A 20,833-nucleotide genomic window follows, 5' to 3' on the forward strand; every position below is an offset into this window, starting at 1 on the left:
AGAGGAAATCAACTCTGGTCTATTCTCACTTTCATAGGAATATATTAGTTCCCCCAACCAAAAAGTAGAATAAAATAAAAAACAAAAAGAAGTGTGAGAGGATGAAGGGAGATTAAGTAAGGAAGAATATTACCTTAAGGACCAGCTGACAGTTTCAAGCACCTATTAAAATGTAAACAAAATCCTAATAATAACTTTCTTGACTTTACTGGGTATTTCATCAATAAATCACCAGGCCTGGTCAGCTAATGGACAACTCCCGGAAACATTGGGTCAGGGTGCTACAAAGTTCAGAAATTAAAGCAGTCAGTACAATAGCTAAGTAAACATTTTTGTTATCAAAATAAATAATTTTAAAATGGCTTCTACCCTAGAGCCATTTCCATGCAAAAGCATATTGGAGTTGTGGGGGATCACAATTGGCCACCCCAAAATGTGTCTCTTTGGTTAAGGACAAGAGAATCCGAAAGAAATTTTGACCTCCCCCCTAGCTGGCTAAAGGAATTTAAGATAGAAGGCCTGTCCTCAGGACAGGCCCTCACCATATATAACTCTGGGTATCAGTAGACTATGAGGGTCCTTGCTAAGCCCATTCTTATCAAAGCTCTGTCCACCAAACATTTGCTTTTCCATCTCCATGTGAATTGCCTTCCTCCCCTTTGAAGCTCCAAACTACTACCCCCAACATCCTACCTTGTCTTTAGCTGAAAATGGTATTTAAGGCAGTGGGTTTGGCTATTCTGGAGAGTTACTCAGTTTTCCTGAGTTTCTCCCACATATACATGTTATAAAGCTTTGTTTGTTTTTCTCCTGTTATTCTGTCTCATGTCAATTTGATTCTTAGACCAGCCAGAAGGACCTAGAGGGTAGCGGAATTGTCTTCCTCCCCTACAGAGTATTCCCATACCCTAACTTGTAGACTTATAAAATGTTAAAACTGCTCCCTCCCCAAAATAAGTTTCTTTAAATATCTAGTTAAGTGGGATTTTTTAAACTATTTATCACGTTAATAGGCACAGAAGCATTTTTCTTCAAATGAATGCTTTACATGGAAATACATTGTGTAGAAGAGAGAAACCACAGGTCTCCTCTGCTTGAAGCTGGCATTGTGGCCGAGCAGCCCTCCCTCATAGCTCAGCCACCCTTGCCCTGAAAGGAGTTCACCAAAACACTTGAATTCTGAGGACAGCAGTTTGAAAACCATGGACTACAATCTGATCCTCTCTTTTTATAAATAAATAAACTGAGGCTCAGAGAGGTGAATTTAGAGGTAGAGCTTAGACTGGAGTCCAAATCTCTTAATTTTCAATCCAAAACCTACTCTAGTATAACAAAATATGGTGGTTGTTTATTTAGGTTTAGTCATGAGGGCTTTTACTCTACCACCAAGAATGTTCTGGAGGTTTTAGGTTTCAGGGTGAGTAATAAGTGGACCCATTATTTTCCACCAGCTATTTTATTTCACCTGTGGTGGCTGCTGCCAGGATAGTGCGACCACCTCTTACCGGTAGGAAAGATCTAGTCATCCAACTTCTGAGTTAAACCTATTAACAACTTAAAAACAGATTATGCTTAAAATCCTCACTGTTGGATATTTCTTAGTTAGGTAACTAATAAAAAATAGGAATAGACTTTCAAATCACTGGAAAATATACCATTTCCCTTTCCTCAGCACCCCCACACACATATTCTCACCCATTCAATAAACAGTCCACAGAGTAGAATGTTCTGCTTAATGAAGTGTTCTGTTTCTCAGAGTTGAAGACAGGGGCTCTCAATTCTGACCATATATCGATGACTTTTAGAGTGAAAAATAAAAATACACATTCCTGGTCTGGGCAAGACACACCTGTCCTTTCACTCGGAGATTCTTATTCAATAGGTTTAAGGCTACATGAATGTACGAAACTGTATTAATACACAGGAAAACATACATTGAAAACCACCATTCCACAGTGATGGTGGAAAGGACGCAGCTTCTCTTCAGCCCTAAAGAGCCAATTCTGCTGCCTTCAAAATGCCAACCTCCAATTCCTGAGCCATATTTAAGAGTTTGTATGGATTTAGAACCCATTCTTAGAGCTTCTTGTCTCTTTATTAATTGCTTATGTTAACCATCTTTTGACCTTAAGCCCTGAGGATGCTCATGTTCCTAGTGGTAGATATTTTTTGAAAATGTGGGAACTATCCCTGAGTCTCTCACAACATCCTCAGCACCACAAGCCACCATTCCAGACGCTTTATTCTAAAACATATCTTGAAACCCTGACCTTCTCTAAAATCTGTTCCACACATTTTTCAGAGTCCAGAGCCAGATGGGAAGCCTTGAAATGTAGACACACATCCAAACCTGTGATCAAGATATCCGCTCCAGTTATATTAAGCCTAGTGTCTTGGATTCCATAGACTTAGCCAGGAGTGATGAGTGAAGGTTAATTCTGGGAATAACATAATCATTAGAAACACTCTTTCAGAGACAGATGTTCTGAAAGAAATAAAGGGTGGGAGGAAAGCTGCCTGACTCCCATGATAACTTTGGGCAGAGAAGCCTTTACCTACAGGTACTGTGAAGCATTGACCACTTGTTCTAATGTGATTGGGATCCATGGAAGAGAAGTTCAATACAGCATTCAGAAACCTACCAAGGGAGACAAGTCGAGCACTATAGTACCAACGACTTCATCACAGAGGCTGAAACCAAGATAATCAGGCTGACCATGGCCATTGGCACCAGCTGTGCAGAGAATTGCGATGTCACAAAGCAGGAGCCATTTCTGGCCATGGAGAATTGTTGCAAGACAATGAGCATTGCTGATGGGTGAAAGCTACAGTTATTTCTTCTCTGGAGCTAAATTTGTGCTTCCATTCTGTGAGCTGGCTTTGGCTTTGATGCTCTGAATCACTGTCTTGGTAACATGCCTAACTTGCTCCGCAGCTGCACAGGTAGGAAGCAGCAAACTCGAACGCCTACAAGGTCCAGCAAAGTAGCATGAACAAGTGACGGGGATGGTTTGGCAACTGTGCACACTGAAGAGTGAAGGCCCTATTTGTAGGCGGCAGCTATTGCTTAGCCCCAGCTGTTACTTTCATGTAGGAATCTTGGACCAGATCTTTCCCTTGTCCATGAGAAACTGGACATCCAGATTCCTTTTATGTGAAAACTTCCACGTTTAAAAGTTTGACAACAAAGAAAAAATATTATTAGAGAAAAATACATCTCCAAATGGTTAAAACGGTAAATTTCATGTTATGTATATTTTGCTACAATAAAAAAGTAATAAAAGAAAAAGAAAAAGCATGTGGACCAAATAAAAACCACCTATAGTCTAGACTCAGCTGCAGACTCCCCACTTTCAACCTCTACCCTAGTAATAGAGTCTGCTGTTGCCCTTCCTTCCATCTCAATCCCTATATCTCCCCACTTCTAAAAATGGCTTAATCCCTGGACTCCAGCCCGAAGCCCCAGGTCCTGGAATCTGCCACAAGACAACGCTGAGGGTACATTTTGAAAATCCTGAGAGTGATCTGGCCCTGGATTCTGCCAAATTGTCAAGATACCCCACTTCCTTTGTTGGAGTGTCAAAATCTTTTTGTCCTTCCAGACTGCAACCATTGTGTTACCATCCCCCAAGGCTCCTGGGGTTATCAGTGGCTAGGTCTGCTTCCACCTAGCCCTGTTGGGTCCCATACCCTCTCCATCTCTCCTGTCACACGACAGGGAATCAGGCAACATTAGGTAGGTCCTGAGATGAAATAATAATTACAGATTGTATTTCTCAGCTGTGCGCTGTGTTCCAGCACCATGCTAAGTACTTGAAATGAATGATCTCACTTTATGATTCCAATAACCTTGTAAATTAGTTTAATTTCATAAGGAACCTGAGATCAGAGGACTACATAATACATTCAAATTTGTACAGCTATTAAATGGAAGATCTGAGATTGAAACTCAAGTCTGAAGCCATGCCATGGAAGATGCAGGCAAGGGAGAGGGGTGGATGTATTTCTACACCTCCATGAAGGTGGAAAGGGAGGATATACTCCTTTGCATTCTTACTCAATTTCACACCGTGCTTTGAAAGTTCACAATATTATCGCTTTCCAATTTTATAACTTTGTATGTACAATTACCTGTGGTTCCCAGGTTTGGGGATTTCATGGCCAGTAATATTTCAAAATGTATATTGGGAGCCAACATAAGGTTACTGAACTTCTGTTTTGCCAAGTAAGGATTTTTTTTTTAATTAACTTGACCTCTTTTTTTTTTTTTTTGAGGAAGATTGGCCCTGTGCTAACATCTGTTGCCAATCTTCCACTTTTTCTTTTTTTTCTCTCCAAAGCCCCAGTACGTAGCTGTGTATCATAGTTGTAGAGTTGTAGCTCGTCTACGTGGGATGCCGTCTCAGCACGGCTTGATGAGCAGTAAGTCTGCGCCCAGGATCTGAACCAGGGAACACCACGCCGCTGAAGCAGAATGCACGAACTTAACCACTACACCACCAGGCCAGCCCCAGGATATTTCTAAACCTATCATTTAGCATCGTTATTACTTCACTGAATCAAAACAGTTTAAAGAGACATGCAGACACACATAAGCGCATGTGCACATGCACACCCACGCACCCACCCACCCACCCACACACACACACACACACATGCATATGCAGGTGCACACACATTAGTTGCTCCATGGAACCAGGATGCTGCCTCCCTTTGCCTTCATTCATGGCGGGTGAGTACATGCACCCACACAAGGAGTTCCAAGCCTGCAACTGAGTGGTGTTGCAAAAGTGTGCTGGGGAGACCACCGTTTGGAACACGGAAAATCTTACTCCGCAAAGCAAAACAACACCGTTATAAATGATGGCTAGGTTCCCACCTCACAGGGTAGATCTAGACTATCTTGTTCTGTTTTGGATATGAGATAACTGAGGCCACAGGAGGTTAGGCAGTTTCCTTAAATGACACACAAGCTTTTGCAGAGCCAAGTCAAGAAATGAATTGTCTTGATAGCTACTTCAGTTTAGAGAAAATAACATTATACTATAATTTTAACTTTATTATATGTATACTATAATATTTAAGATTATTAGTTAAATAGGCTTGTGAAGGGATAGCTTTGGAAATTTACCACTATTTAAAAAATGGTTCTGTGGAAAAATGCAATCTGTAGAACAACTGAGAGATGCAAACATGGCTATTATCACAGACATGTTCCCTTTTTTCACACCCTGCCTCCTCCAATCACCATGGCGAGGAAATATAGTGTGATCTTCAGAGGGGAATCTGCTTCCAACCCCCAGGAAAGGATGATCATTTGACTTTTCCTATCGGGAGTTTGTAAATATGTGTGCCTCTGAGTGTGTTTGCACTCCCATCAGCATCCACATTAGACTGAAATTCGGTCACTGACATGTTACTAGGGAATAGTTAGTAGCATGACCCTTAATCGGAATTCTATTCACTGTTCTCATGGCATATCATCCTCCCTACGCTTTAATGAGAGCTGTCACATGAAAATATCATTTGAGGCTGGGACCCCGCAGAGAAGCAGGAGTATGCAATCCACGCAAACATGTAAAATTCAAATATGTTGTCTCTTTCAGAGAGATGATGATGAATGTATTAAACTAAGGAAACTCTCAGTTCGAGGAATACATGGTTAAAGGTGACCACAGAGGTTATAAGACTCCAAACAATGAATTTGCTTACAGTTCTTTTTAATTTATAATCATTAGTCCAGCTTCTCTAGTGATATGAAATATATGTATGATATATTATATATGAATAGATTGTGAGCATTGTATATATAATATGAGTATTATATATATATAATATTAGTATCATCTACAAAATATTGGTAATAGAGGATTTAGGAGATAAGTATCAGGTAACATGTTTCTAATTATGGAAAGTAGCAACATACTTGAGAACTTCAATTTTCTTCTCCATTTTCCAAGGCTTGCATTTGACAGTAGCAATCATTTGTCTTTTCTCATCCAACTCTGCCTTCAATCTTTCCAATTCCTCTTCATCAATTTCTTCTTCTCTTTAAAATAAAAAAAAAAAAAAACCTTAATAAAGTTACTTTTGCTTGACTTCCAAACTTAAGAATGCTATCAGAAATTCAGTCCATGTATATCAACTTGGCTATACATAGTGGATGCTAAGATCCATCAGCATTAGAGCTTGTATCTGAACACTGATGCAGGATTTATGGAATTATTATAACTTTAAATAATAGTGTTTATGTTTTGGTGTCCTGAAACTGTATAGTCCACAGCCTCAAACTCTCAGAAATAGAAAATCTGTAGAAAGAATAGTTACCAATCTATGAAGATATTTTTCTCTCTTCTTTGTTGCCTTATACACATTCCCCACCAATTCTACATTTCATTTAAAAGCTTTATTTTTCAATAAGGATAGTAAATTAGAGATGAAAGATGTTTTGAAGTGCCCTTAAAAATTTTAAGTTAGTCCTGTCTCAAGAGAAAGAGAAAAATTGAACTAGGGAAAAATAAAAAATCTATTTCTCAAAGGTAACTTAATCTGTTAATTAAATTCAAAACTTCAATTGATAAAATTCAACTTGAAGTATATTTGGTGAAAGTGAATCCTTTGAAGAGATCTTCAAAGGCATTCAGTTTCTTGCTGAGCAAATGAGATGAATCTTTCTCTTTTATGTTCCTAGTATTGAGAAATACTCCAGGGTTCAGAACTCAAAGAAAACAAAATCTAAACATGAGCAACATGATTTTAAACAGAAGAATGTGATGTCCTATTGTGCAGATCAATTTTTTTTGTAATAGATTGTTTTGGTTATTAAGCAATTGTTGTTCAACTTCAAACTTACCCTTCTGTACTTAATACTGTGACGCTGGGGCTGGGACTCTGTAGGGCACATATCTGCTATGTCAGCTGGCTCAATATTAGGAGGCCAATAGGAGATACTAATAAGGGACCTGTCTTTCCTTTGGTTTCTTGTTTGCTTCCTGGATGGCACTTCTTCTTTAGCAATGCTTCTTCATCCCAGGAGCTGCAAGGCCTTCCCATAGCCACAGGTGAATCTAGTTTGCCAATTTTTCCAACACTAGCAGAAGCAGCTTCATCGTCGCACCCATAGACACCAGCACCACTAGACCTCTGCAGAAGTCTGGGTCTCAGCTCCATGGGTCTCTCCTCTATGCTTCTAAGTTTTCATTTCAACCCCTTTCATTGTCCCTCCAGTCCTTGGGTTGGTAGCTGCTTCCTAGAGTTGCTGTCACCATGACACCTTAGTGTTCTCTTTTCACCTTTCCAGTAACCTAGTTAACAATTATTTGTACTTACTAAACAGTTCTCTTATTAAATGCTCTCTGTTCAATTAATTGTGTAAGTTTCTTTCTCCTAACTAGACCCTGACTGACAAAGAAATTGTAATCTGACTGTCATTCAGAAACATTTTATTGTTCACTAAACTCATGACTACACACAGCAGCACTGTGGCAAAGTTGTTTTTGAAAGTTCCACCTGAGGAACAGGAGGACACATGCATGGTTTTACAGCCCACCCTACAAAATGACTTTGCAATCTCTTTTCTTTCCTACCAATCCATAGTTTTTAATCATGTCATGATTTCTGAAACAGAAATTCATATTACCCTCTAAAATAACACTTTCAGATATTTTGCTTGGAATAGTAACCCTGGTTCAGGAGAACCATGGAAGTACACTCTACTAAGATACAACTCTGATTGCCATTAGGTTGCTTCTGTTTTAATTACTCAATGTTTATTATATAAAAACCTATGGTGCTGTACAACCACAACATAAAATACTTGAGGATTTTTTTGCTACAACTATGTGCACAGTTTGTTTAATTGGCCAATTAGAATAATATGTCAGTTGGATTGTCTTAGGAGGGAAATACATTTTAGTAAAAATGATTGAAATTGTTTCCATGTAGATGTAGACAAAATCTAAATTACATAGATAATTGCTTTACTGAAATCTATATGGAAGCTGGCAAAAAGAAAAGAAAATGTAAGTCCAGAAACTATCAAGAATGGAGTTAATTGGAAAACAACAAAAAAAAGAATTAAGATTAATAATTCAATTGCTTGATATTTAAACCTTTAACTCGCCCATCCTTCCAAAATAATTCATGATATTTACATGTAAGTACCTTAAACTTTTACATTACTAAACTTCCATTAAGAATCATATATAAAACAGCATCTCGTTTAATCCAGCATCTTCAAAGAATAAAAGAATGATCTATTTGAGCTGTGGATTTACCATGTAACTAAAGCTTATTTCTTCACATGCCATTTTTTAGAAACCACTTAATGGAAACCTTCCTGACACTAATTGTATACTTTCTTGCTCTCTTAAACATACTTTATATGTTTAACCTATCCAAATTCTAAGATTCCTTCAAAACCCATATGAAATGTCTTTAATAACCCCTTTTCTCATTATCCCTATGAGAACAGTTTTCTCTAAGACTCCAAACCACTTTGTACTTTCTTTCTCTGGTATGTTTATATTGTCTCGTTTCGTAATAATTTGCGTCTACATGGCCTCTCCCTTACTAGATTGTGAACTTCTAGAGAATGCAGGAAATTGCATATTCATATCCATGTCTTCCCCCAAAATTAGCAAATTATCTTCCACAGAAGTGGAGCTGGATAAATATTTATTGAATAATGTTTATGTACAGAATTTTTCTGGATGACATGGTTATCATCATGAACACAGAGCTTGAAGTACAGTAAAATATAACAACGTCCTCCAAGATTAGTGTAGTAGGGAAAGACATGTATTCCTATACTAAGTGATTCTAGACTAGTATATTTTTAAAGTCTTTGTTCTTAATTGCTGATTTTTCCAGGAGGATCATGCTGTGCTACAAGGTATAGTTGTTATTGGATAAGTTGCCTTCAAATATGCAGGTAATTAAAATATTGCTCACCAGTACATTACAGGGAAACTGCTTTTCTAGGAACCACTCAAAGAAAGTGCTAAACACATTGAAGGGATATAGCATAGACACACCTCATCTTCTAAAATTTTAGGGCTAATCTATGCAAGAATGACTTTCTATCTTAAGTTTGATTTATTTAAACAACAGTTGTTAGGAAAAAAGAGGCATAATGTGCTGAATTTCTCATTGCTATGAACATATTACTTATTCACTTAAAACTGGGTCAGGAAAAGCATGTAATATTATTAGAAATATCCCAAAATGTCTAACAAGGCAGTGTTTTTTTACCATCTCCAAAGATAGTTAGCTTTACAACCTTGGTTTTAGTTGTTTTCAAACGTTTTGTCAGCGCAAGGGAAATTCCCTAAGGTGTTTCGCTTAAACATTTAAATAAAAAAAAGATCATGAATTAATTAACCTAAATAAACGTGCCCTGATTTGCCTACTAATCTTTCACAAAATATACTTGCTAATACATTTTCTTTTAAAAAAATGATTATCTCAAAGGAAACAATAGAAAATGGACTCTAAAATAGAGATCAGAACTATAAATCATCACAAATAATTTATGAGGGTCCAGCCCGGTGGCGCAAGCGGTTAATAGCATGTGCTCCGCTGCAGCGGCCCGGGGTTCGCCGGTTCAGATCCCTGGCACACACAGAGGCACTGCTGGGCAAGCCATGCTGTGGCGGCGTCCCATATAAAGTGGAGGAAGATGGGCATGGATGTTAGCCTAGGACCAGTCTTCCTCAGCAAAAAGAGAGGAGGATTGGCAGATGTTAGTACAGGGCTGATCTCCTCACAAAAAAAAAAAAAAAAACAATTTATGATACTATTTAGATAACTTGCACAAGTTATGGCAGTAATAATATAATTTGAAAAACTTATGGAGACAAAGTCCGTTTTAGCCAAGTTTGGCTCTATGGAGGAGTGGAGAGGTAGGGGTGCTTGTGGGGAAACAGGGGTCTTGTGGGCTTCTCAGAATCAGGATGAGCGGGACCAGCTAAGAACAGACACCGTCACAGGGACAAGATTCCCTCAGGCAGCAGGAGTCAAGACCCAGCTGATTCATGTATTCCTATTCCTAGAGGCTGAGTAGTCAACACGAGGGCCTTAAGGAGACCAAGAGAGCAGAGGAATTCCCACCCGACTCACCTTTTTAAAATGACCTCTCTGAGGCACAAGTGGAGAGGAAAAGCAAATCCTGGAATGCAATCTATATCATGCATACCTCTACTGATGACGTATTCTCAGTGAAATACCACTGTCAGAGAGCATAAGCTTTGCTAATAGAAAATATTACTACTTAATAATGGTAATAACAGTCGCAATAAGATATGGAACTTAGAATTGTGAGGCACCTTGTTTTTTAAAGGAACAAAGCATAAAGATACTTGAAAAGAAAATACAAATAAAAAATACTAGAGTCAAAATTTAAAACAGTTGATGTCTTGGTATTCGAAGATGAAAGGAAGAGGAGGACCTTGGGGAGGAGAAGGAGATAAAGGAAGAGGAAGAGAAAGAGGAGTAGAAGGAAGATTTAAAAACCTAAATCAAGGGCCAGCCCTGGTGGCCTAGTGGTTACGTTTGGTGTGCTCTGCTTTGGCGGCCCGGGTTTGGTTCCCAGGTGTGGACCTACACCAGTCGTCTGTCAGTGGCCATGCTTTGGTGGTGGCTCACACAAAATAGATGAAGATTGGCAACAGATGTTAGTTTGGAGCTAATCTTCCTCAGCAAAAAAAAAAAAGAGGAAGACTGGCAACAGATTTTAGCTCAGGGAAAATCTTCTTCAGCAAAAAAAACACAAAAACCCTAAAGCAACAAAAATATAAGGAAGAAGTAGGTGGAATTACTCTTTTATTTTAAAGGGAACCATTGTCTATTAACGCTAAGCTTCTCTACCTGATAAAATTTTCATACAGTTGTATTTAATTCTAATTATTTATGAGGAAAAAAATAATAGCTAGTTATTGAATACTGGAATGTGTCTTCTTGAGAGGACGTCTGAGAAAGTTCCTCATCATGTCAAGTCCTAGGAGCGTTTTGGAGGAGATTCCATTACCTCGTGTTGATTCCCATGGCCCTGCTACTTGAGAGTGGCAGAAGAGCCATTCTCTTAAATCCTTTCTAAGAGGTCTAGGTTTCCTATTATTAGATGCACACTTTTCCTACCTGCCTGCCATCTGCAAGTTTCCAGAAACTAAACACCAGAAAATTATTTTCTTGAATTTTCCCTAAACAGTGCTTAATATATCATTCCACGTAAAGTCAGCACTCAGTAAAATCTTGGCCTGGTTGAACTGAAAGTGCAAGATTGTATTAAAAAAGAAATGACAACCCCAATCCTCTGTAACAGGGACCAGAACATTTTTTTTCTGTAAAGGGACAGATAGCTACAATTTTAGTATGAGTACTACATACATCTCTGTCCCATATTCATCTTTGTTTTTTTATTAATAACTTTAAAACTATAAGAACCATTCCTGGCTCTTGGACTGGAATTAACCGTAGTTTGCCAACCACTCCTCTGTAAGATAAAGACATTTGGGCTCATCGTTAAGGAGTTTTCCACTTAACTTTGATAACAATGTATATAATTAATGGGATAACGTTAAAATATTTGAATTAACTATAGTATGTTAATGACCTATGACAATTTAGATTCTTTATAAGGGAAATTCTCATAGTCCATCTTAATATATATTCATTTTTAAATTCTATTTTAATATTAAAGTGCATTTAACTAAGTGGAGTCAAATGGCAGCATCAGATTAAGCCTGTCTTTCTAAAAGTGGTTTTAATTACCAAGTTTAAGGCCAGAGAGTGTCTAAAGGGAGTGGTTTTCTTTCAGAGTTAGGCACTTCTGAATGAGCAACAATTTCAGTTACAGATCAGAGCTAACTTACGCTCCTCTCTTCAACTTCCTCCTTCTCTCTTTTTCTCTGGCCTTCCGTGTTTCTTCATCCTCTCGTTCAGGTTCTGGGTCATCCTCCTTGATAACATCTCTGGTCCGTTTCCTCTTTGGTCTCAAACTTTCTCTTCTAGGTAGTTTATCTTCCTCCTCTTCCTCTTCACCTAAACACAGGAGTTAATGCCTCAGTGAGCCGTCTCTGCAAGTGCTCTGTCCCTCTACCAAATGTATTCTTACTTTTTAATTATCATTGTAACACCTCTGAGACCGCAATCCAGCAATTCTCCACGTCACAAGATGCACCATGCCATATATATTTCATAGCCTGCCGTTTAAACACATTCACCTAGATTCTCATTTCTTTTGTGGTTCATTTACTCAAGTGTGTGAATACGGATCCCCACATTTTAATAATCCTTAGAATTCTAGTCTTCATTTACTTGGGTAACTAGATGACTTGAAATTGAATGTCATACCATGACCTCTAAGACCAAGTTTAGAGTTACCAATCCAACACATAAAGGTTGAGTGATTAACCACTATGTGTTTACTGGTACTTATATCTTAGAACAAAGGACAAGAATGACAAGGAAATGCTACAAACTAGAGTAATTTTGAAAAAATTAATTCATTGCTTGAGATTCCTCCCAATTCAAATTATCCTCATTCTTGATTCCAATATACCTTCTGTCTTTTTCCTGAATATTTCTTTCCCTTTCTTAAAAGAAATTGATAATAAATACATTTTCTTGATCATTCTATCCTTATGAATGGAAGTAGATAACTTGTAAATATCATTTTAATGCAGAACTGAGAGAAATTACATTATTTTATTCATCAACTAACAATTAATGTCTCATATGTCCAAACTTTTTAGGAAGCTTCCAGGTAAAGAGTAGAGAGAGAATTCAGCTCCTTCCTTCACAATTTATAACATACAATCCCTACTTCTCTTTCATTTTTGTTGCTTCTTAACTTCTGATGTTGAGAATCAACTATTATTAAGAAAATCAAACATTACCCATAATTATCACTATCCTCTTAAATAGAAGCTACGATAGGAAAAAATCTATACTTCAATGGAAAACTATGAATTGTCTGTAGCATACCCTTCTACGTTATCTGATTCTGATTCTATGGGAGCTATTTGTAACTCTGTAAGACATAGATAACTGGATAGCAATGCAAAAATAATTCTTGTCGGTAGGCATGCAAATGAACTCTGTCCAGTGGAGAGACGATCCTCTGCCACCAAAAGAAAAAAAAACCACAAAACAGTTATGCCTCCATTTGCATGATCATTTCAATATTCCTGATCCATAAATGTATCTGTCCTTTGGATTCTTTTTTGAACTGGCTATAACACATCACCAAAGTCCTCATTAATTAGTTACATATGTTCATTTTTACGTATGTGAATGTCCTGATTTTATCTTTTTGTGAAAATTATCGTTTCACGTTACTTATTAAAACTTTTTTATTGACATTTCAAATCTAAGATCTAAATATCACCTATATTACTAAAGTTTGGCTAGCAGAGAGAAACAGGAGGCTAACTTCTCTAACTAGGTTTTGAAAACTATACTCTGTAATCAAAACCAAGAATGAGTTTCCATTTCTTAAATATTGTGGCAAGTGTTGTGTGATATTTGAATGCCATTTGGCATTCTGAAAACTTACCCAGCCTTTATTAGTCACATTAGTCATTAATTATAGAAAGGACAAGAGCTTGACAGGGATTGAGAAACAATTTCACCCACAAGTAACTCATAAACTCAAGCAGCCACTTAGTACTCTGCATTTTAGTATATTTTGTATTAAGACTAAACTATTGGGCCGGCCCCATGGCGTGGCGGTTAAGTGCGAACGCTCCGCTGCGCAGCCCCAGGGTTCGGATCCTGGGCTCGCACCGACACACACCGCTTGTCAAGCCATGCTGTGGCGGCATCCCATATAAAGTAGAGCAAGATGGGCACGGATGTTAGCCCAGGGCCAGTCTTCCTCAGCAAAAAGAGGAGGATTGGCAACAGATGTTAGCGCAGGGCTGATCTCCCTCACAAAAAAAAAAGAGAGAGAGAGAGAAGAAAAAAAGAGAGAGAAAAAAAGACTAAACTATTAAACTTGCAGAGTTTTACTATGGATGAAAAGTGTATCATTAGATTTATCTTTTACCTCTTAGGAACAAAAAGGCAGTCTTTAGTGCTTTAACTAGTTTCTAAATATTCAAGTTCTAAAAAAAAAAATGAATATTTTACGGTTGCCTACTTAATAAGATTTGCTTACAATGTTACCTTTTGGAGTCGGCTCCATTCAGTATTGAAGGATAGCAGAATATTCCACCTCAAAATATGACTGCAGGAGTTCAGAATATACCACCTTAAAATATGCCACTTTGGTATATCCATTATTCTGAGCTGTAGGCACTTGAAAAATAACAAATGTAGGAAGGGGCTACCTCTGAACTCCCTTTATCTGCCTAAAGACAGATGCTCCAAAAGGAGCTCAATTGTCATAAATCCCCTCCTCGGGAGCTTCATGGCCAGGGAAGATTGACTCAGCACAGGAGAGGAGACTAGTTTGTCTGCCGCATCTAGACAAACTTTGTCACAAACTACCATGCCTCCTATCTATTCTTCTAAGGGCCCATTCATCTTTTCTAAAAATCATTTTTTCAGGGCCTGCCTAGTGACGTAGCCATTAAGTTCACACACTCTGCTTTGGCGGCCCGGGATTCCCGTGGACCAACACACCGCTTATCAAGCCATGCTGTGGCAGCGTCCCATAAACAGTAGAGGAAGATGGGCACGGATGTTAGCCCAGGGCTAATCTTCCTCAGTGAAAAAGAAAAGGATTGGCAACAGATGTTAGCTCGGGGCTAACCTTCTTCAAAAAAAATTAAATTAAAAAAAAAAAATTTAAAAAAAAATTTTTAATCATTTTTTCCTCTCCTAAAAGGCCTACGTCCCCCTGGCTTTTCCCTATTAAGATGGCATTTAAGTCTAAATTCCAAGCTACCTCAGAGAGTTACTCATTTTTCCTTGTATCTCCTGTGTATACATGCGGTATACGTGTTAATAAACTTCTATTTGTTTTCTTCTCTTGTAAACTGTCGTATATTACAGGAGTCTCAGTTAAGAACTCAGAAGAGTAGAGGGAAAATTATTTTCCCTCCCCTACAGTATTCAAGCCATGGCATTCAGGATCTGTGTGAGACTCTGAGCTGTTTTCACACAGAATACACCAAATTAGTGAAAACAATTGGCATCATGAACATTCACTGGCTGCCATTTTGTGCTCAGGTTGTTAGATTGATGGTGTTGATATATTCTCTTATTGACCTCTTCTCGAGATGTTGTTCTTTTTTTCAGTTTTGCTAAATGCAAAGCTTTTGCTCATGTAATGATCTTTCTCATGTTCCAGTCCATGAGTGGCCTGTGTGTCTGGAAAGGGATCACGGTCCAGGCTCTTGAGCTGAACCTAAACAAAGTAAAAACAACAGAGCTATTTGGACAAAATACCCATGAATTCAGTATTAAAAATGTGCTTATTCATTTTAATTGAACCACCTGATCAGTTCAGTCAAAATGACCAATCTGCCCTATTGTAATAGATTCAGCCTTAGAGAAAAGCTTTTAGAACAAAGACTTTAACAGGGAAAATGGTAGAGAAATAAAAAAGCCAATTTTTCTGGACTACCATCTACTTGATCACGAGTAACTTACAAATTGGGTGGAATGTGTGTGTGCCAGTTTAATGGAATCTAGAAAGGAGATTCTATTTGCTGGACTTGATCTCTTCTGTGAGACCATCAAAAGTCATCCACACATGCTCCTCTGCTTACACGTGGTAGCAAAATCCCCCAAGATGAGAGGATGAATCCCCTGAATTCATGCTATTTCACAGGAAACATATCCCAAGTGGGTCCAGCCCCGCTTACTTGAATTTTCCTCAGTATCATCTTCTTTTTCCTCCACTTGGATTTGTACTGTTGAAGAAGAAGAAATATAGCAATTCTTTAAATGACAGTACAATTGTTAGTAACTGGTTTTTTCTGCTACTATTTTCATCATAAAGTTTTTTGTGCAGTTAATAAAAACATTTTCCAATAAATCTGTCAAAAAGCATTCTTTGCTAAAGATATACAGCTACAGCATCTTGTACAGTGCTATGCAAAGACTTCTCTGCTTCATTGCCTTCAAGGATTTGCAAAACATATCAATTATAAGCCTGTCAGCTCAATTCAAAATAACTTCAACCAAAATAAATTCTGTATTGCAGTAAGTAGACTTGAGGTTTTTTGGGTTATTTCATTCTATAATATTTACTATATTCTATAGTAAAGCTATATCCACATGCACAAACAATTTGGTTATTATAACGAAATTACCTTATTGAAATAGAGAATATTTCATTCTAACCAGCTACCCAGTGTCAAAGAGCCTTTCAAAAAAATACTTAAAGGCTTTATTTCCTATTTCAATTATTTGTATAGGTATTATATGGATACAGCCTAAATTTCCCTATATATAATTTACCTTGACAATATGGAGACAGGTGATTCTATAGTTCTTTCCAAGACAAAGAACATATCTTCTGCTTATTTCTCACCCCATATTCAGACAGCGTCTTGTTTTTAGTTTTGCTCCATTTTTATAAAGGCATATGAAGGTTTTATGAAATTTGTAATGGTACAGTAAGATGGGAAAATGTATTAATTGGCAGATTTTTCCCCTTGTCAACTACTGTTCATTTATCACAGGTTTAGTCAGCCAGAGACAAAGATCTGCAACTTGCCGTGGTAAAAATTACAGTAGACTTTCTTTAGAACCATAGTCCAGTAACTTGCTTATAAAATATTAATTTTACCTTATTTTTATTTAACATGGATGGGCATAAGTCCAAAAAAGCACAGATGACAAACAACGTTGCTGCAAACAGAGGAAACAACCTCTGGTTTTGTTTCTGCTCACACACTGTCAAAGGTTATTATTCAGAACTTGACAGGCATATTGAAAAGGCAACACATACCAAGAGTTTAAATTCCATTCGAAAAGAAGATTATTGTAAAAGCATTTTTGCCTTTAAACAGCATCTGCATAAAAATTTTTAGGATATGCAAAAATGTTATCATTCAACATCAGCCACAGAATGTGAAAATAAGTGTTCTTTTGTTCACAGTGGACATACGCCTTCTGTCACTGGCTGTAACTGGATCCGCACAGGACAAAGATCTTTATGTCACTGCTGAGAGTTCACAATGGTGAGGGCAGACACTTCTTAGAAAATATTCTACATTCAACAATAGGACGTGGTCTTTTATTTGCAATTAATGCCGCCACCAAGCTTCTTCAGTCAAAGAAGAATTCCCCAGGAAGGCATTTTAATGATATAAGATTAGCCTTGGAGCAGAGTCTGATCAGTGTGGGTAATATAGATACAGCTGAGGACAAACAACAAAGGCTGACACACGGCCTCTTCTGCAACATGCATAGCCAAAGCAAAAATTCACACACAATATTATACTGATTTGTAATAACCAACTCACTAGACATGATTAAATAAAGTTAAATAATGAAATAGAAAATAATGCTAAACAAACAAAAATATAAGAAAACCTTTAGGAAGGATCATATATTAAATAAAAGCAGCAGAATGAAATGTCCCAAAACAAGGAAATGAGCAAAAAATCAATTTCCTGTGATAACCAGGGAGAGAAAAAGCAAAGCTGGAGGAATGGATTATCTTCTCAGGTACAGGAAGGATAGTTATAAATGACCATTAAGTAAAACCTAAAAATCCATAAAAGGAGACATCTCTGCGGTTGCAAGCAGAGAACTAAAAAAGAGCTACTGTTTCTAAATGATGTAATGGAGGGTATTGCAGAAATAGCTCCTGCCCTCTGTTGAGATGACTTTCCAACTGTGACACTCATCTGTGCGTGATCATCTGCACATTCTCATCAGGTGCCTTCTTTCCTCAACAGCATTCCTTTATCTGGCAGATGAGTCAGGGGGCGTGGAATAGTTGTTTTTATAGCTATTGAGATAATAATTGGTTTGTTTTTGATTCAAATCCTCAGCATCAAGAACTCAACAGCAGCACTTATGACCAGGAGATTTAAGATTCCACCAAGAACCTCAGACCCAGCTTGATTTTAACGGGACATTATTTGGCCTGAAAAGCAGCTGTCAATACTAGCCTGTATCTCCTATAACTCAAAGTGATGCTAAAGAACCAAGCTGGGAAACCCCTCCAAGACAAAAGCCTGTGCAAAAGAATAACTCAGAACACTTAAATGGGAGCTACGGACTCTCTTTCCCTTCTCAGACAATTTTTGGCATGGTCTGTTGCCATCCCTTCTCTCAGCAATCCTTGGTAGCTTACTCCCAATCATATGACCCCCTCATGCTTTGGCTGCTTCCGAAAGCCTATTGATTATGTACTTTAAAAATATACTCTCTCCTGGGGAGTGAGAGGAGGACAGTGAAAGGAGAGGAGGGGGGAGTCCTGTCAAAATGCTGGAGGCAGCAATCCAAACTCACTGAATGATGCTTATTTAAGAGACGAATATGCAATAGGAGCAGATGAACTCCTAGGCAACCCAGATCCTCATTTCATGCAAATAGACCAGTAATTAAAAACAGTAAAAGGAGACAACAGTAAAATGTCACATTTCAGAGGCATTGGAATTGTTCGGAAAGTGGATGCTGTTCCAGGCTGTCTTTTTCAATCTATAGCACTGAAAATATTTTACGATTCTTCAGGATCAGAGTGGCCAAGTAGCTGGAAGAGTTGAATGGTGTTGCCTGTTCCTCTGACCCGTATTTAGCTATTTAAGGGATGTTTGTAGCACCAGGTTATTACTTTGGAAGTGAAAGTTCATTTATTCAATTAGCATTTCTTGTGCGCTCACAGGGAGTACAGAGCAAAATGCTCTGGGGCGGGAGTTTGTAGGGTAGAAGAAAATATCACTGCCTGTAAGGAGTCTTGCTATTTTATGCAAAAGAATAACTTTATAATAATGAGATCCAAGAGTAGGTATGAGTATCTCATCCAGCTTACTGGGTTATAGCAGCAATGTATTAGTTACATTTATTAGGCTTTTTTGTGTATTTCTTTTCAGGGTTCCTTTTTGTGTGTGAGAAAATGTTGACATTGGCCACTCACATGTAGATGGGGTAAATTTTGCCTCAGACTAAGTTGCCCTAAGAGGGATATTAGTCTTTGCCGTAACAAGGACATTTCCAAATCTTACCTGAAAAACCCATGTCATCAGTATGGGGTGTGATGTGGGCTGTGAGAGGAAGAAAAGAATCAAGGACAATCACAAGGTTTTTGGCTTGGGCAACTGCCAGGATAGAGTTGCAAGAAAAGGGGATGGAAAGGCTGTAGGGAGAATAGTGTAGGTGGGAGGGTTTGAAGATCAGGAGTCTAATTTGACACGTTGGATTTGAGATGCCTATTAGACATCCAAGCATGAGTTGGGTAGGCAGTTGGATATTTGAGTCTAGAATTCAGACGAAAAGTCTGGGCTAGAAATATAAATTTGGGAATTATTAGCATATGGATACTATTTAAAGCCCTAAGACCAAGTGAGATCACCAGGAAAATGAATGTAAACAAAACAGGAAAAGAAGACTCCAAGATTGAGAGGACAGGGAGGAGAAGAAGAACCAACTGAACCGACTGAAAATGAGCAATCAGTGAAGCAGAAGGAAAATGAGAAATTGTGGAAGGCAAGTGATATGCAACACAGAGATGTGTCATAGGCTTGTAAGTCAAGTCTAATGAAGACTGAAAATTGACCATTGGATTTTGCAATGTAGAGGTCAATGATGACTTAGATAAGCATAGATTTTGTGAAGTGGTATAAGAAAAAGCCTGAATTTGAGTGTCTTTAAGAGAGAATAGACAGGATTCTGGAAAGATGGTAGAGTAGGAGGACTCTGAACTCACCTCGTCCCATGGACCCAACAAATCTACAACTACCTGTGGAACAATTACCTCTGAGAGAGATCTGGAAACTGGATAAAAAGAATCCCACAACAAGGGACAACACTGACAGGGGTGGGAGAGGCAGAAATACACCTCTACTGAGGAGAAAACCACATCCTAGCTGTGTCACTTCATGGCTGGGAGCAATCTTAAAGGTACAAAGCTTTTTCCAGAGGAGCAGGGGGATCTGAGCAGGAGATTTATGCCACAGTAGACATCCCAGCCTTTGAATTCAGCACAACCCAGATGAGTTCCCATAATACCTGGCTTTGCTGGCTTTTAAAACCAATGAGGAATACCCCCAGAAAAACTATCAAACTTCAAAGAAAGAAAAGCCTGCTCTTAAAGAGCCCACACACAGATTCACCCATTCCAGAAAGCAACACAAAAACACCGGAAGGAAAGATGCATAATCCTTTAGTAAAAGAGACTCACTTGCTAAGCTCTGAGCATATTTCAAAGAGGCAGGAGACAACTGGGCCCAGTCTCCCCCAGAGACTGAGACACTGACATAGCCATTATTGTGACCTAGAGCAGTTATGCTGACACAGATGATGGCAGACACCATTGGACTTCTTCCTCTTGCCTACTAGTGCAGAGGTTTGCCCTGCCCACTAGAGCACTGATTTAAACAGCACAGCCGAGACAGGCAGCCCCCCTAGGAACTGGCCCCATGCACCAGCAAGCCCGCGGTGAACTTGTGAGCCTGCATAGGCAGGGTGTGTGGGATCTCTGCAGTGGAATGAGTGGGTCTGCCTCAGTGGGGCATGCATGTGAGCAGACCTGCACTGGCAGGGTGTGTGGACCCATGGGTGGTGGTGCATGTTGGCCACGGCAGACTTGTGCAGCTGGCCATCTCAAACAGCCACCCAGGGTATCTGTTCCACCTGCTAACACCTGAAACAATTGTGTGCTGTCACACCTGGGGCCAGACCCACCCATCTGCAATCCTGAGAGAGCTGA

The 20,833-nt window shown here is 38.6% G+C and overlaps 1 protein-coding gene across 1 annotated transcript in view; it reads right to left on the minus strand.

The window, feature by feature from the left end:
- The window catches only part of TMC1 (transmembrane channel like 1), a 117,127-nt gene extending 96,689 nt beyond the window's left edge, over positions 1-20,438 (minus strand). The window contains exons 1-5 of the mRNA XM_004439650.2: positions 20,306-20,438; positions 19,131-19,169; positions 15,813-15,860; positions 11,871-12,039; positions 5,927-6,049 (exon numbers count right to left, since the gene is read on the minus strand). Coding sequence (XP_004439707.1) covers positions 5,927-6,049; positions 11,871-12,039; positions 15,813-15,860; positions 19,131-19,169; positions 20,306-20,438 — 512 coding nt within the window. The remainder of the gene's footprint in view (positions 1-5,926; positions 6,050-11,870; positions 12,040-15,812; positions 15,861-19,130; positions 19,170-20,305) is intronic.
- Between the last annotated feature and the right edge of the window lie 395 nt (positions 20,439-20,833).

Source organism: Ceratotherium simum, chromosome 20 (genome assembly GCF_057802395.1).
Source record: "Ceratotherium simum simum isolate JZ-2026a chromosome 20, ASM5780239v1, whole genome shotgun sequence".
NCBI classification, from domain to species: Eukaryota; Metazoa; Chordata; class Mammalia; order Perissodactyla; family Rhinocerotidae; genus Ceratotherium; species Ceratotherium simum.